At 41.2% G+C, this 18,364-nt stretch overlaps 2 protein-coding genes across 2 annotated transcripts; one reads left to right on the plus strand and one right to left on the minus strand.

Annotated features, from left to right (window-relative positions):
- Positions 1-125: 125 nt before the first annotated feature.
- On the plus strand, positions 126-8,678 carry LOC308411812 (very long chain fatty acid elongase 4-like; the record flags this gene model as incomplete). The annotated part of the gene is made up of 6 exons (XM_080905838.1): positions 126-283; positions 6,902-6,941; positions 7,047-7,218; positions 8,005-8,132; positions 8,283-8,369; positions 8,546-8,678. 5 exons carry the CDS (start codon positions 126-128, stop codon positions 8,331-8,333), a joined length of 549 nt encoding a protein of 182 aa, XP_080761964.1. The 3' UTR covers positions 8,334-8,369; positions 8,546-8,678.
- A 3,083-nt stretch (positions 8,679-11,761) lies between these two features.
- On the minus strand, positions 11,762-13,509 carry LOC308411970 (very long chain fatty acid elongase 4-like). The gene is made up of 5 exons (XM_080906037.1): positions 13,499-13,509; positions 13,222-13,393; positions 12,308-12,435; positions 12,071-12,157; positions 11,762-11,894 (listed from the first exon to the last, which is right to left on the minus strand). The coding sequence occupies exons 2-4, from the start codon at positions 13,268-13,270 to the stop codon at positions 12,107-12,109; spliced, it is 228 nt and encodes a 75-aa protein (XP_080762163.1). The 5' UTR covers positions 13,271-13,393; positions 13,499-13,509; the 3' UTR covers positions 11,762-11,894; positions 12,071-12,106.
- Positions 13,510-18,364: the final 4,855 nt, after the last annotated feature.

The raw sequence follows: 18,364 nt of genomic DNA on the forward strand, positions 1-18,364 counted from the left end.
GTCCGAGGCCCGGGGGTTGGGGACCGCTGATCTATGGCAAGAACTAACGGTCAGAATTTACAACATTTTATCAGTGTGTTGTTGCAAGCACCACCTTCTTTGCTGTGTCATGCTGAGGTGCAGGCATGGCAGGCAAGGAAGCAAACAGACTGAACACACTCATTGCCACCCTGGAGGAGGTGATCAGGGACAGAATGCTGGCAAGACTTCTGGCAATCATTGACAATGATTGCCACCCGCTCCATAGCACACTGGACAATCTGAAGAGCAGTTTTGGCAACAGGTTCCTTCACTGTCGCTGTCTGAGAAAATGTTAGAGGAAGTTGTTCCTTCTGCTGCTATCAGACTCTTTAATTCATCCACTTGGGTCAGATCCACACATGCGGAACAGAACTAATCACATCTCAATGCACCCTGTCACTTTCGTACTCCACGACATATATTTTCACAGCTACTTGTATATTTATATTGATATTTGTATTTATACCTGTTATCTATTTATCTTAATATTTATCTATCAGTATCTCTGTTTCTATACTCATTTTATAGTGTAGTGCCCATAGTGCCCTATGGAGAATAGAATAATTCTATTCTAATTCTAAGACCGAATTAAACTTAAATGAATTGAAACAACAGGTGCAGCGTTTTCAGTTTACGTTTTTGATTTCTTGTGTTATATTTTGAGATAATGTTAAGTTCTTTGATTATTGTTAGATTGCCTCAAGTTGTAGTCTAGGTTATGTTTGACCCACGTCCTCTGTGTTAGTTGTCATGCATTTCTTGTCTGTGTGTTCCATATTGTCACGTGTTCTATGTTGATTGTGTTTAGTCTCACTTTTCTCCTGTGGCATCATTATGTTCCTCACTAAGCTGTTTCCCCATGTGTTTCCTCTTCTCCTGTGTGTATTTAGTCTGTGTGTTCTTTCAGTCTTTGTCTGGCCGTCTGTGTTTCCTCCCACCACGCCACGTCATGTTCCATGTATTTCGTGATTTACGTTTATGTTTCTTCCTCATCATAGTTTGTCACACGTTCCTGTTCAGAATCATGTCCATGTCTGTTGTCATGGTTATCACAGTTTCGTTTCCCCAGTTTAGGTTCTAGTTTTAGTTTTCGCCCCTGTTTGCTTTGTTTTTGTATTCTTCTTACCAGCCGTAATAATGGCTCGCCTTTTGTTAGCCTTACTTTGTTTTTCAACCATTTGTGCGTATTGGGTCCTTTCCTTAAACACACACGCTTCGTAGCTGTGACAACATCAGCTATTAGTGGTACCAGTAGTACCAGCAACAACTAATAACAGCTTGTAACTAGGCCTCGCAGTCACATGAGGCTGCTGCCACTAGCACCAGCTGTGGAGAAGTGAGGAAGATGAAGTAGATGAAATTAATGTGGTAAGAAAATAGATGGAGGGGCATAATTAGGAGGGGAGAGATTTAAAGATTCAGGTAAGATGAACGGCTACTTTGACAATGAGCCACAGCTAAAGTGTAATAATTTAATTACTGTCACATGCTGAAGTGCAACTAAGCAACCCAATCAATAATCATATTGATATTAAATATGTTTTAGCATCCACTGTCTATACTTTAGGACACATATTCTAGTCATTAATCTGTGTTAGTCAGGTTAAGATAGAGATATGATTGATGTGTGGACTTTCAGCTTTAATTCAAAGGGTTTAAGAAAAGGAACTATTTGTTACTTTACTTGTTAACTATTTAGAAATTACAGCTATATCTATAAATGTTGCCGTCTCTCACCTTCTCTCTACAGAGAGCAGAGGTTTAAAAGTTTATGTTTGTTCAGTGTAGTCGCTGCTGGCTGATTCATAATGCAGGAGAACTACTCGTCGCTGGAGTATTGAGTAACTCGTGTTGGTGAACGCCCGGCTCTGCAAACGTGTGTTTCTCCTGGTGCTTACTCGGGTATTAATGTTAACTTTGGATTTAGGATGGCTAAGCCCCTGAGCGTGAGTGTTGGCAGCTTGAAGTGGAGTGTGTGTGAAAGGAAGGAATTCCAAGCAAGGAGCTGTCGACCCCTAACACCCCCACATTCCCACCCCCACCACACACACACACACACACACCACCACCACCACCTGTATGTAGTTCACCCGGTGTTGTTTAAAAAAGAACTGTATTCCTCAGTCTGCTCCTGAGTCCGTCCCTGACTATTGTAATAGTCAGGGCGACTATTACAATACATTTTTCATGGAAAACTTGTGATCTGGCTTTGACACAAGCTCCAAATAAACTTTTTATAGACAAACTGCTCAGGACCACAATGAGCAACAAAAAATCAAAGGCATTGATGACATCTCCAAACTCCTAATCTGTTCCTGAGCTGATCAAACATTTGTGCAATGCGCTGGAAAAAGGCCAGTCTATAAATGTCAAACTCCGCAGTCCACAGAACTAAGCTATTTTGGGACCTAAACAACATTAGGCAGATGGTTATACAGTGGTGATTTATTGCTGATACAATGGAAAACAAAAATATTAGTTTAAAGAATGCAAATGACCTCATTTCAGCCCTTTTATTTAACACTTTTACTAACATTTACTAACAATATATACGAATATATACTATTGAATTCGGTTCTTTGCATTCTTTCGGCCGCGAGGAAAAACTGGGCTCAAAGTGGTCTAACTCAAAAAATGATCTTTATTTTGCATTCCCGGGAATGGGGAGCTGTTAGGCGCTATCATGCACCCACAGCTCTGAAAAGATCACAAGACGAATTCTCATTTTTTTTATTAGTTCAAGTTTTTATTAGTTCAAAACTTGAGTAAAAATGTAATCTATTAATGGAATTCAGTAATCTCCCTTTTTTATATAGAGCATTTAATTATTCATGCCATTACTGGATAAAATTGCCGAACGAGACTTACAGAAAAACTCTGCTTTAATGTTCTGCAGTTTAACAATCCAATCTCCGCTTCACTGGTCGTGCTCTCAAAGCCCACATAGAGCTCTTTTAATGAGTTACTGGTAATAAAGTTCAGTAATAGGTTAACATTTAATTGAAAAATGCAGAGCAGCTGTTCAGTGTAAGACATGGTTTATGTGCCTGAGTCAGTCAGTATGTCTTTCAGGGTGCTGACTCGGGAAATGACCTGAAACAGCACCTGTGCTGCACTACTTGTGTTGATATTGTGTTGAATAATCCACTAGAACTATTATAACGCACATGCACTCTGGTGAAATGGAAGTGGCCAAGTCCCAGCTACCCACAGCTCCAGCACTCCTTTCTCAATGTTCTTGCTGCTCCCAGTTAGCGGGGTTCAGCGTTTATAGCCACTAGGACCTTTGACGGAGATAGCGGATAAGAAAGGGTTATTGCAGCAGTTAGCCACAGTGGTGAGGTGCCATGAAGCTTCTTCCTTGGGGCTGGGACTGGCAATTTCTGTGGTTTAGCTTTTCAGCTCTGTGCTGCTTGACTCAGCCCTCCTGTCTGGCTGTTCTTGCCTCTCTTACCTTGTCCTCCTCTGTGTCCCGGTGTGAAAATTAACAGTAATGGTATTTTGTGTCAGTCTGCCATTGTAGAAATTCATTTCACCGAAACAATAACCTGGCGCACAGTGTGACGTCAAAAAATGCGCACACCTTTGACGCTGCGTTTTCTTTCTGATATTGTCCCTTTCAAGGTCTTGAAGGAAAGCTATAACTTACTTTTTGTAGCTGCTTGTGGGGTCTCGCTTTAAGGCTTCGTAGGTATTGTTGTCACTGAGGAGAGTAGTGATCTTTGTATGGTAATCTGTTGTGTTTAGGACCACAGTGCACCTTCCCTTATCAGCTGGTAAAATAGTGATGTTGTGGTCTTTGCTCAGGGAAGCGACGGCCTTCTGTAATGTGAGGTTAGACGGAGGGACTTTGGCACTGGAGAGGGTGGCCGAGACTCTCATCCTGATTTGCTCTGCTTCTGTCTGTGTTAATTCATTAATCCGTATGGCAGATTCTGTGGCTGTGATGAGGTCCACTATGGGCAACTGTTGCGGAGAAATGGCAAAATTGTTCATATTGCCTTCATATTAAATATTTTTTTGTTTTTTTTAAAGAACCTATTTTAACATCACACTATACAACAACAAAGAAATCCTCCCTAACAAAAAAGTAACCTTAAGGGCCAAATTGCATTATATTTCTACATGTTAATATAAAGGCTGCAAGTAGGGGTGACGTGGGCTGCAAGTGGCCCCTGGTCCGGGACCCCTGATCTAAGGTATACTTTCAGTGGCAAGGCAACAATATAAGAACAGCCCCACCAAAGCTGGAGACAAAGCAATACTGGAAAAGTATATGGGAGAAGGACACAACCCATAACCATAACGGCGTTACTTTTTTCAGTAACGAGTAATGTAACTAATTACTATTCCTATCGTTACAACGCCGTTACAGTTACTAACAAGAAAATGCGGTCCGTTACTATTTTTCAACAAACAGACGGTTGAAGCTGTGTTCAGCTTACCGCAGCTTATATCAGTTGCACGGAAGTTGTGACTACGTGAGTAATCTGGACGCTACAGCTTTAAGCAGCTGCGCGCTCCCGCGGACGGTGATCACGATCACTGTCTAGCACAACACCTGGAGCTCAGGGGGCAAAACAATCGCATGAGTGCTGCTGTTTGACTGGGGAAGAATAAAGGAGTCATGGTAAGCCAATCACATGACCACTTAAAGACAAAGCAACAAGGTGATATATACCAGTTTATAAACTGTGTTGATAGGCCACGTAAAACCAGAGTCATGATAAACAATATAAGAGAGATAATCCCATACAGCTTATGACAAAATTTGATCCGAAGTGATTGATGGCCCTAATCACGACCTTTTGACCTCCCGCCCCTCCCCCCCGGAAGCGTGTAATGAGCGTGACGAATCGCATCCGGAGAAGGGGGGGTGAACCCCGGAAGCGCGCCATCTGTTGCTAACCGTGTCGAATTGCATCCTGAGAAGGGGGGGGGGGGGGGGTGAACCCCGGAAGCGCGTCATCTGTTGTTGGGAAAAAAAAAGTTTTTAGAGGGAGGGGGGAAACCTCCGGAAGCGCGTCATCTGTTGTTGGGAAAAAAAGTTTTTAGAGGGAGGGGGAAACCTCCGGAAGCGCGCCATCTGTTGGAGGGGAATAAAAAAGCAGAGAGGTGGAGTCCGTCACAATTTCTAAGGCCCAGACGCAAGATGGATTTCCTTCTGCAGCCCCGCAGCGTTCCTGTGTCCGATGAGATCTGCTCTCCCAAAGAAGAAGGCTTTGAATATGACATATTCAAATACAGCATATTTACTATGGAAGGCCTCGATCCGGACCTTATGACCCTACCGGAAATACTCCAGAAGTGTCTAGTCATTTTCAGACCTGTTGCGTCATGTTCCCTAAGCACAGCGGTGATGCAGCAGATGATTCTGTGATGTATAGAGAGACAGAGCGGATGTAATTTTACTTTCTTAAGCTGCACCGGCGTTTGTAATGGAAATAAAGAGTGACTTCCTGTAGAGATTTCAATAGTATTTTATTTTCCTATAATACAGACGCTGTAAAAAAACCTTTAAGATACACCATAGCTTGTGATGAAAAGAAGAACTTTCTATCCGCTTGTAACCTACAGGCTGCCTATGTGTAAAAAACGAATAAATATCCCTTAGTGAATACTACTTTTCCTTTTGAGAGACTGAAAAAGAAACCAGCGACAGGCGATCTTGTTTCACTCACACACACACACACACACACACACACACACACACACACACACACACACACACACACACACACACACACACACACCGCGGGCCAAGGAGGAGTTTTTTTTTCTTCAATACTTTAACAATAAGTTTTCTCAATAGATAGAAAATGATGACGCTGAGGAGTCAACATCCGATATTATCATTGCTTGTAACCCGGTAAATAATTTCGTACATCTCCCCATAAAACAAGTCTTAGCGGGGAAAAAAGCTCATATTCGAATAAGTTTATTAAAACACCCCCCTCTGTGGGAAAGAGTCAACCATGAGGCGAGTTTTGCCAACAGCAATTGTCCATTTGGTAAAACAAATATCCGTCTCAAAGTCGTATTTTACCGTTGCAGAATGCGGAAAACAGAAGGCACACACACACACACACACACACACATACACACACACACCGCGGGCCAAGGAGGAGTTTTTTTCTTCAATACTTTAACAATAAGTTTTCTCAATAGATAGAAAATGATGACGCTGAGGAGTCAACATCCGATATTATCATTGCTTGTAACCCGGTAAATAATTTCGTACATCTCCCCATAAAACAAGTCTTAGTGGAGAAAAAAGCTCATATTCGAATAAGTTTATTAAAGCACCCCCCTCTGTGGGAAAGAGTCAACCATGAGGCGAGTTTTGTCAACAGCAATAGTCCATTTGGTAAAACAAATATCCGTCTCAAAGTCGTATTTTACCGTTGCAGAATGTGGAAAACAGACAGCGTTCACAAGAAGGCATTCAAAAAAAAGGAAATTGGATACCCCAACTCTCCCGACTGCACACACACACACACACACACACACACACACACACACACACACACACACACACACACACACACACACACACACACACACACACACACGCTTGCATAGATAAACTCTGAATATAGTAGTGGGACTTCAGCTGTTTATGTAACTTACTATCTTAAGACTTTTGTGTCTACAATAATTAGTTTCCTTGGAACCAGATCCCTACCTGTTAATAATTCTCCACTGTACCCATGGTTCAGAAAATTACAGTCAGCCTGCCAGGGACACGTCACTCAGAGAGCTTTTAGAAACATGAGAGGCATCCATACATTTAGAGCACGGGCCTGTTATCAGAAAAAAGTACAAGCCGGAGTTGAATGGTGTTCAGTTTCACCTTCCTTCCTGTTGCTCTATGACGTAGTTTGAAACAGAAACCACAAGTGAGTCAGTCTCGGGTCGAGGTTAGGATTTCCAAAATCAGAGTTCACACACATGTAGCTCTTGATCATATATGTTCGTATGTTAACAGTCTTTTTCTTCCCCTTCTTTATTTCTGCGGGAGTCAGGTGGCAGGAGCTCTGTGGAGGTATTTCATCTCCAAAGGCATTGAGTATCTGGACACTGTGTTTTTCATCCTGAGGAAAAAATTTAACCAGGTCACCTTCCTGCACGTCTACCATCATTGCTCCATGTTCACGCTCTGGTGGATTGGCATCAAGTGGGTGGCAGGAGGACAGTGTGAGTAGCTTACAACACAGCAGACATCAGCTATATGATATATATATGAATTTATCAGCATTGCTGTTGATAAAGCCTTCACCGGCTCTGTAGTTTTGTGGTTTATACTGGGTGAGGGCTGGGAAGAGACACAAATGCCTTGGTGGATGCTTCAGGAAGCTAAACCAAACATGTGGAGCTACTTGTCTATAAACCTTTTATTCACTACTGGTTAATGTATTCATTATTGTTGTTTGTTGAGCTTATTTTTTTTTTTTTTATAATATGCATCTGCATATTAACAGCCATGCTAGCAACTCTGTAAAGGTATACCACAGGCAGAGGAGCACTTTGAGCTAAGTGCTAATGCCAACAAGGCAACATGTTGAGAGTAATAGCATTTAATCGCTGAAGTTTACTATTGGGTACAATGTTTATCATGTTCACAGTATGTATTTAGCATGATAACACGCTATCACTTGCTAATTAGTAAACACAGGTGCAGCTATATGTATATTTGCAAGTAGATGATTGTGACTGAGAGTAAACTGAGTCTGAACACTGATGAGGAAGCTAGATGACAAATTTCACTGAAACCCACAAGCATAGTATCGTCATATGTAGCTTGGATAGTTTAATCTGGATTCATGGGCCCCTGGACCTACACTTGTTTGTATCTCCCACCCCCTCAACTATTGTCTTTTTATTGGATACAGACAGCAGGAGTTCAGAGCAACTCAGTTTAAGATTTTTTTTAACTATAGTAAGCAGAACAAAATTAAAAACTTATTGTTTCTTCTACTGCAGCATTCTTTGGTGCACATATGAATGCGATGATCCATGTCCTGATGTACCTGTATTACAGTCTTGCCTCCTGTGGACCTAAGATCCAAAAGTACCTGTGGTGGAAGAAGTATCTGACAATTATCCAGATGGTAGGTTGATTTCCAGGGTGGCTGATTTTGAAATTAAATATACTGATTGTAGGGATCATTTGACTGAAAATCATTCTTCTTGCTATGAAAGAACGGTGAAAACACAATATGGTGCAAAAGCATAACTCTTATTCTCTCTTTGGGGCTCAGATTCAGTTCCATGTCACCATCGGTCACACGGCCTTGTCTCTCTATCTCTAAAGACAGAGCACATATCTGAACCACTGGAACACAGAGGTAAGAGAAATCTGTGGAGATACATGCGAAGGATTAAACTATAAATTAGTTAATATTAGATTATTTCTGCCAAGAAAAATGTTGCCTGAGTTGATGTAGCAGTAATCTTGTTTGCGTTGGCCATGTTTCTTTTGGTTTGTGTTACCTTACCTGCTTTTCTTTCATACTCTCTTTAGGTAATAAAGCCACATCTTTACCATGAAGCTACCTTTGGCTCTGGTGTTTGCACTCACCCTCCCCATCATCAGGGCTCAGGTTCCTCACTGGGGTCCGTGTCCAGAGCCTGCTGTTCAACCCCCCGTCAGCCTTAAACAGGTACCAGTGACGATGCAGACTGTGCAGAATATGCTGAACACATTAGGCGTGAATGTCATGAGATACTTCTTCTCTCGCACAGTTTGAAAAGGAAAAAGCTGACACCACAAACGTTATCAGAGATTTCTGTTAAACGAGAATTTATTAATATAAATATTGTTTTCATGTGAAAAAATAATTTAATTTATTAAAAGTACTTTTTATTTATATAGTTTATAATATATATATATATATATATATATATATATATATATATATATATATATATATATATATATATATATATATATATATATATATATATATATATATATACACAGAAAGGAATTGGCAAGAATACCAGAGGCGCAAAACACCAGCTACTGGTAGACAGAACAATCAGCCGAGACTGCAAGACCAGACTGACCAACCTGTGCACTGCCTGGATTGATTACAAGAAGGCCTATGACTCAATGCCCCACAGCTGGATACTGGAATGCCTAGAATTGTACAAGATCAATGGGACCCTAAGAGCCTTCATCAGGAACTCAATGGGGATGTGGCGTACAACACTAGAGGCCAACTCCAAGCCCATAGCACAAGTCACCATCAAGTGCGGGATCTACCAAGGAGATGCTCTGTCCCCACTGCTGTTCTGCATAGGCCTGAACCCCCTCAGTGAGATCATTAACAAGACTGGCTACGGATACCGACTATGGAACGGAGCAGTTGTCAGCCACCTCCTGTACATGGATGACATCAAGCTGTATGCCAAGAGTGAACGAGACATCGATTCACTGATCCACACTACCAGGCTATACAGCAATGACATTGGAATGTCGTTCGGACTGGAGAAGTGTAGTCGGATGGTAACAAAGAGAGGGAAGGTAGTCAGAACTGAGGGGATTGAACTACCAGAAGGCAACATTGCAGACATAGAGGACAGTTACAAGTACCTGGGGATCCCGCAGGCAAATGGGAACCATGAAGAGGCCGCTAGAAAGGCTGCAACCACCAAGTACCTGCAGAGGGTCAGGCAAGTCCTGAGGAGTCAGCTGAATGGTAAGAACAAGATCCGGGCCATCAACACATACGCCCTGCCCGTGATCAGGTACCCTGCTGGGGTAATAGGCTGGCCAAAGGAGGAGATAGAAGCCACTGACATAAAGACAAGAAAGCTCCTGACCATGCATGGAGGGTTTCACCCCAAGTCCAGCACCCTGAGGCTGTACGCTAAGCGGAAGGAAGGGGGCCGGGGACTGGTGAGTGTCAGCACCACAGTCCAGGATGAGACAAGGAACATCCAAGAATACATTGGGAAGATGGCCCCAACTGACCGAGTGCTCAGTGAATACCTCAGGCAGCAGAAACCCAAGAAAGAGGAGGGAGACGAGGAACCATCATGGAAGGACAGGCCCCTGCACGGGATGTACCACCGGCAGATAGAGGAGGTGGCTGATATCCAGAAATCCTACCAGTGGCTGGACAAAGCTGGACTGAAAGACAGCACAGAGGCACTAATCATGGCAGCACAAGAACAAGCTCTGAGTACAAGATCCATAGAGGCTGGGGTCTATCACACCAGGCAAGACCCCAGGTGCAGGCTGTGTAAAGATGCCCCAGAGACAATCCAGCACATAACAGCAGGGTGCAAGATGCTAGCAGGCAAGGCATACATGGAACGCCATAACCAAGTGGCCGGCATAGTGTACAGGAACATCTGTGCCGAGTATAACCTAGAAGTCCCGAGGTCAAAATGGGAGATGCCCCCAAGGGTGGTGGAGAATGACCGAGCTAAGATCCTGTGGGACTTCCAGATACAGACGGACAAAATGGTGGTGGCTAACCAACCGGACATAGTGGTGGTAGACAAACAGAAGAAGACGGCCGTAGTGATCGATGTAGCGGTTCCGAATGACAGCAATATCAGGAAGAAGGAACACGAGAAGCTGGAGAAATACCAAGGGCTCAGAGAAGAGCTCGAGAGGATGTGGAGGGTGAAGGTAACGGTGGTCCCCGTGGTAATCGGAGCACTAGGTGCGGTGACTCCCAAGCTAGGCGAGTGGCTCCAGCAGATCCCGGGAATAACATCGGAGATCTCTGTCCAGAAGAGCGCAGTCCTGGGAACAGCTAAGATACTGCGCAGGACCCTCAAGCTCCCAGGCCTCTGGTAGAGGACCCGAGCTTGAAAGGATAAACCGCCCGCAGGGGCGTGCTGGGTGTTTTTTTTTTTTTTATATATATATATTATAAACTATATAATATATATATATAATATATATTATATAGTTTATAATATATATATATATATATTATAAACTATATAAACTATATAATTTATATATATATATTATATAGTTTATATAGTATATATTATATATATATTATATAGTTTATAATATATATATATATATATATATATATATTATAAACTATATAATATATATATATAATATATATTATATAGTTTATAATATATATATATATATATATATTATAAACTATATAAACTATATAATTTATATATATATATTATATAGTTTATATAGTATATATTATATATATATTATATAGTTTATAATATATATATAATATATACTATATAAACTATATAATATATATATATATATATATATATATATATATATATATATATATATTATAAACTATATAATATATATATATAATATATATTATATAGTTTATAATATATATATATATATATATTATAAACTATATAATATATATATAATATATACTATATAAACTATATAATATATATATATATATATATATATATATATATATATATATATATATATATATATATATATATATATATATATATATATATATATGTATATATATATGTATTATAAACTATATAAATAAAAAGTACTTTTAATAAATTAAATTATTTTTTCACATGAAAACAATATTTATATTAATAAATTCTCGTTTAACAGAAATCTCTGATAACGTTTGTGGTGTCAGCTTTTTCCTTTTCAAACTGTGCGAGAGAAGAAGTATCTCATGACATTCACGCCTAATGTGTTCAGCATATTCTGCACAGTCTGCATCGTCACTGGTACCTGTTTAAGGCTGACGGGGGGTTGAACAGCAGGCTCTGGACACGGACCCCAGTGAGGAACCTGAGCCCTGATGATGGGGAGGGTGAGTGCAAACACCAGAGCCAAAGGTAGCTTCATGGTAAAGATGTGGCTTTATTACCTAAAGAGAGTATGAAAGAAAAGCAGGTAAGGTAACACAAACCAAAAGAAACATGGCCAACGCAAACAAGATTACTGCTACATCAACTCAGGCAACATTTTTCTTGGCAGAAATAATCTAATATTAACTAATTTATAGTTTAATCCTTCGCATGTATCTCCACAGATTTCTCTTACCTCTGTGTTCCAGTGGTTCAGATATGTGCTCTGTCTTTAGAGATAGAGAGACAAGGCCGTGTGACCGATGGTGACATGGAACTGAATCTGAGCCCCAAAGAGAGAATAAGAGTTATGCTTTTGCACCATATTGTGTTTTCACCGTTCTTTCATAGCAAGAAGAATGATTTTCAGTCAAATGATCCCTACAATCAGTATATTTAATTTCAAAATCAGCCACCCTGGAAATCAACCTACCATCTGGATAATTGTCAGATACTTCTTCCACCACAGGTACTTTTGGATCTTAGGTCCACAGGAGGCAAGACTGTAATACAGGTACATCAGGACATGGATCATCGCATTCATATGTGCACCAAAGAATGCTGCAGTAGAAGAAACAATAAGTTTTTAATTTTGTTCTGCTTACTATAGTTAAAAAAAATCTTAAACTGAGTTGCTCTGAACTCCTGCTGTCTGTATCCAATAAAAAGACAATAGTTGAGGGGGTGGGAGATACAAACAAGTGTAGGTCCAGGGGCCCATGAATCCAGATTAAACTATCCAAGCTACATATGACGATACTATGCTTGTGGGTTTCAGTGAAATTTGTCATCTAGCTTCCTCATCAGTGTTCAGACTCAGTTTACTCTCAGTCACAATCATCTACTTGCAAATATACATATAGCTGCACCTGTGTTTACTAATTAGCAAGTGATAGCGTGTTATCATGCTAAATACATACTGTGAACATGATAAACATTGTACCCAATAGTAAACTTCAGCGATTAAATGCTATTACTCTCAACATGTTGCCTTGTTGGCATTAGCACTTAGCTCAAAGTGCTCCTCTGCCTGTGGTATACCTTTACAGAGTTGCTAGCATGGCTGTTAATATGCAGATGCATATTATAAAAAAAAAAAAAATAAGCTCAACAAACAACAATAATGAATACATTAACCAGTAGTGAATAAAAGGTTTATAGACAAGTAGCTCCACATGTTTGGTTTAGCTTCCTGAAGCATCCACCAAGGCATTTGTGTCTCTTCCCAGCCCTCACCCAGTATAAACCACAAAACTACAGAGCCGGTGAAGGCTTTATCAACAGCAATGCTGATAAATTCATATATATATCATATAGCTGATGTCTGCTGTGTTGTAAGCTACTCACACTGTCCTCCTGCCACCCACTTGATGCCAATCCACCAGAGCGTGAACATGGAGCAATGATGGTAGACGTGCAGGAAGGTGACCTGGTTAAATTTTTTCCTCAGGATGAAAAACACAGTGTCCAGATACTCAATGCCTTTGGAGATGAAATACCTCCACAGAGCTCCTGCCACCTGACTCCCGCAGAAATAAAGAAGGGGAAGAAAAAGACTGTTAACATACGAACATATATGATCAAGAGCTACATGTGTGTGAACTCTGATTTTGGAAATCCTAACCTCGACCCGAGACTGACTCACTTGTGGTTTCTGTTTCAAACTACGTCATAGAGCAACAGGAAGGAAGGTGAAACTGAACACCATTCAACTCCGGCTTGTACTTTTTTCTGATAACAGGCCCGTGCTCTAAATGTATGGATGCCTCTCATGTTTCTAAAAGCTCTCTGAGTGACGTGTCCCTGGCAGGCTGACTGTAATTTTCTGAACCATGGGTACAGTGGAGAATTATTAACAGGTAGGGATCTGGTTCCAAGGAAACTAATTATTGTAGACACAAAAGTCTTAAGATAGTAAGTTACATAAACAGCTGAAGTCCCACTACTATATTCAGAGTTTATCTATGCAAGCGTGTGTGTGTGTGTGTGTGTGTGTGTGTGTGTGTGTGTGTGTGTGTGTGTGTGTGTGTGTGTGCAGTCGGGAGAGTTGGGGTATCCAATTTCCTTTTTTTTGAATGCCTTCTTGTGAACGCTGTCTGTTTTCCACATTCTGCAACGGTAAAATACGACTTTGAGACGGATATTTGTTTTACCAAATGGACTATTGCTGTTGACAAAACTCGCCTCATGGTTGACTCTTTCCCACAGAGGGGGGTGCTTTAATAAACTTATTCGAATATGAGCTTTTTTCTCCACTAAGACTTGTTTTATGGGGAGATGTACGAAATTATTTACCGGGTTACAAGCAACGATAATATCGGATGTTGACTCCTCAGCGTCATCATTTTCTATCTATTGAGAAAACTTATTGTTAAAGTATTGAAGAAAAAAACTCCTCCTTGGCCCGCGGTGTGTGTGTGTGTGTGTGTGTGTATGTGTGTGTGTGTGTGTGTGTGTGTGCCTTCTGTTTTCCGCATTCTGCAACGGTAAAATACGACTTTGAGACGGATATTTGTTTTACCAAATGGACAATTGCTGTTGGCAAAACTCGCCTCATGGTTGACTCTTTCCCACAGAGGGGGGTGTTTTAATAAACTTATTCGAATATGAGCTTTTTTCCCCGCTAAGACTTGTTTTATGGGGAGATGTACGAAATTATTTACCGGGTTACAAGCAATGATAATATCGGATGTTGACTCCTCAGCGTCATCATTTTCTATCTATTGAGAAAACTTATTGTTAAAGTATTGAAGAAAAAAAACTCCTCCTTGGCCCGCGGTGTGTGTGTGTGTGTGTGTGTGTGTGTGTGTGTGTGTGTGTGTGTGTGTGTGTGTGTGTGTGTGTGTGTGTGTGTGTGAGTGAAACAAGATCGCCTGTCGCTGGTTTGTTTTTCAGTCTCTCAAAAGGAAAAGTAGTATTCACTAAGGGATATTTATTCGTTTTTTACACATAGGCAGCCTGTAGGTTACAAGCGGATAGAAAGTTCTTCTTTTCATCACAAGCTATGGTGTATCTTAAAGGTTTTTTTACAGCGTCTGTATTATAGGAAAATAAAATACTATTGAAATCTCTACAGGAAGTCACTCTTTATTTCCATTACAAACGCCGGTGCAGCTTAAGAAAGTAAAATTACATCCGCTCTGTCTCTCTATACATCACAGAATCATCTGCTGCATCACCGCTGTGCTTAGGGAACATGACGCAACAGGTCTGAAAATGACTAGACACTTCCGGAGTATTTCCGGTAGGGTCATAAGGTCCGGATCGAGGCCTTCCATAGTAAATATGCTGTATTTGAATATGTCATATTCAAAGCCTTCTTCTTTGGGAGAGCAGATCTCATCGGACACAGGAACGCTGCGGGGCTGCAGAAGGAAATCCATCTTGCGTCTGGGCCTTAGAAATTGTGACGGACTCCACCTCTCTGCTTTTTTATTCCCCTCCAACAGATGGCGCGCTTCCGGGGTTCACCCCCCCTTCTCCGGATGCGATTCGTCACGCTCATTACACGCTTCCGGGGGGGAGGGGCGGGAGGTCAAAAGGTCGTGATTAGGGCCATCAATCACTTCGGATCAAATTTTGTCATAAGCTGTATGGGATTATCTCTCTAATATATACGCGGCGTTTTTTCCTCAATAGTTTCTCCACGTTAACTGTCTAAGGACAGCGCAGCGAGAACTCTCTGCTTATGAGCAAAAAAACAAAACAAAAACATTTGTCACCTAAAACAACGTTTTAGGAGTGATGGCGAGAGAGAGAGAGAGAGAGAGAGAGAGAGAGAGAGAGAGCAGAAAAGGAGAGAGAGCGAGTTTTGAGATGTGAGAGATTTGTGACGTTTAGCGTGTTTGGAGTGTGTAGTTAATGTGTTGTCTTGTGTAGTTAGTGTGTTGTGGATAGCTTTGTGTTGTGTCAGAACAATGAGGCGACTGCTGTCTCCAGGTAGAAAACAGGAGTGATACAGCTGCTGCTGTCAGACCTGCAGGTATCAGGCTGTGATGTTCTCCTTTATAGTGGACAGAAATGATTTTTTGGAGTTGCACAAATAGTTTGTGTGGCATCTTATTGAATGCAGAACAGCTGATTGTTCTGTAAATAGTTTGAAATCAAGGTAAAAGGTAAATGGATGCAAATAACTTTGTTGTTTGCAAAACTTGTGCATAGGATTTTAAAATTGACAATTTATATTTGCATTTAAAGTTATGAAAGGGAGCCGGAGAGGAGAAGGGAGCCGGAGATCGACAGACGGATTGGGGCTGCAGCTGCAGTAATGCGGACGCTGCACCGGTCCGTCGTGGTGAAGAGGGAGCTGAGTGTAAAAGCGAAGTTCTCAATTTACCGGTCGATCTACGTCCCTACCCTCACCTATGGCCACGAGCTGTGGGTAGTGACTGAAAGAACGAGATCGCGGATACAAGCAGCAGAAATGAGCTTCCTCCGAAGGGTGGCTGGCCTCTCCCTTAGAGATAGGGTGAGAAGTTCGGCCATCCGGGAGGGGCTCAGAGTAGAGCAGCTGCTGCTCCACATCGAAAGGAGCCAGCTGAGGTGGTTCGGGCATCTGACAAGGATGCCTCCTGGGCGCCTCCTGGGTGAGGTGTTCCAGGCATGTCCCACCGGGAGGAGGCCCCGGGGCAGACCCAGGACACGCTGGAGAGATTATATCTCTCAGCTGGCCTGGGAACGCCTTGGTATTCCCCCGGATAAGCTGGAGGAGGTGGCTGGGGAGAGGGAGGTCTGGGCCTCTTTGCTTAGGCTGCTGCCCCCGCGACCCGGCCTCGGACAAAGCGGATGAGGATGGATGGAAGTTATGAAATATGATCATTAAACATGTTTGTGGTTGTTACAGTAAAAATATAACATTTTCTACTCTGATTGTATGTTTTTTGTCTGATTTTAGATCAACTGTGTTAATACAGTATGTCAAAATGAAAACGTAAGTGTAAATTCAGACACGTGAGGTTGTGCTGAAAAGGATGATGCCAAACAAGGCAAAGTAAATAGTTTTTAAAGGTGAAATGTGGAGGGAAAATCAAAAGTAGTTAAAAATGGCCAATTATACCCTGGACCCCAGAGGGTTAAACTTTTTTTTTTAAGTAACGCAATAGTTACTTTTCCAGTAATTAATTACTTTTAGAACATTGTAACTCAGTTACTAACTCAGTTACTTTTTTCAAGAAGTAACTAGTAAATATAATTAATTACTCTACATGACCAGCACAGAGTCCTGAAACCTGGCATAACGTGGTGGAAGTTGAACAGGCGAAGGAAGACTGAGGACTTAAACACAAACATGAGGTGATCAGGGGAAGTGGAGACACATGAGAACACAGCTGACTAGAATGAAACATAATGACAATACAGGGAAGAGTAACACTAACTACAATGAACAAAGAACACCACACTCTTCCAAAATAAAACAGGAAACACAGAGACATAGACATGGCACGAACTTGACAACAAGAGCCACACAGACATGAAACATGACAGGTAGACGCATGGACCAGGGAGAGATGACAAAAGGGACTAAGAAACAAAGGACTAAACTGCAAACTAGAAATCAACTAGATGCGTTAAACTACAACATGTGAATACAAAAAAATGCATTAGAACTCAAACACTGGGCCACACAACCCAGTGCCGTGACAGTAGAAAGACATATAACAACAAGTCCATTTAACATTTAGTCTCCTTTATTGCTCAGGGACCTTGTTGTAGTAAAGCTATCCTGCAGTTTGCTACAAGTATGGATTATGTACATAGGAAGATGTTTACAGTTTTCTTTCTGTTATCATAAGGAGAAAAAGATATTTCTGAAAAGTTATGTGCAATACATAATACGGACAACAAAAAATGTAATTGCGAAAAATGTCATCTGCTGCACACGCAAGGGAGAGCAAGTGGTAAATTACACTAAACCACTAAGGGAAAGTTGACGGAGAGGGCTGGCTCCCAATTTACAGTTTTTTCTGAATGCTTAAACCCTAACTGTGATTCTTATAGCACAATTTCTAAAACTATTAATACTTATAGCAAAACCACTCACTGAGTTTGCAAAACTAAAAGCACAAACACTGCTTTGCACTCAGTTTGCCATTTTGTAATACACACGTTGTAAACCTGTAGCTACAATCCACTGCACAGCACTCTTTTTGCAGAACTGTAAACACAACTCACTGCTTTACACTCAAATACCAAATGATCAATGCACTCCTAGCAAAACTATACACATTTAAGGCCATTATTTACACTATTTTGCCAACTGTCTGGCACACTGCCACATGTGAAAACTTTTTTAGATAATTAGTTCACTTTGCAATCAGCCTAAGCACTATAATACAGGTAAGCTGTGTGTGCGGAGTACAATGGAGGGAGCAAGAAGGGTGAGAAGTAGAGAAGGCCGAGGAAGAGGACGTGGAGGTGAAGAAGTAGGATGAAGAGGACGACAAGGACAAGGAGGAGCAAGAGGAGGACGAGGAGGGGGGAGAGGAAGGGT

Source organism: Rhamphochromis sp. 'chilingali' (assembly GCF_963969265.1).
Source record: "Rhamphochromis sp. 'chilingali' genome assembly, chromosome: 15".
NCBI classification, from domain to species: Eukaryota; Metazoa; Chordata; class Actinopteri; order Cichliformes; family Cichlidae; genus Rhamphochromis; species Rhamphochromis sp. 'chilingali'.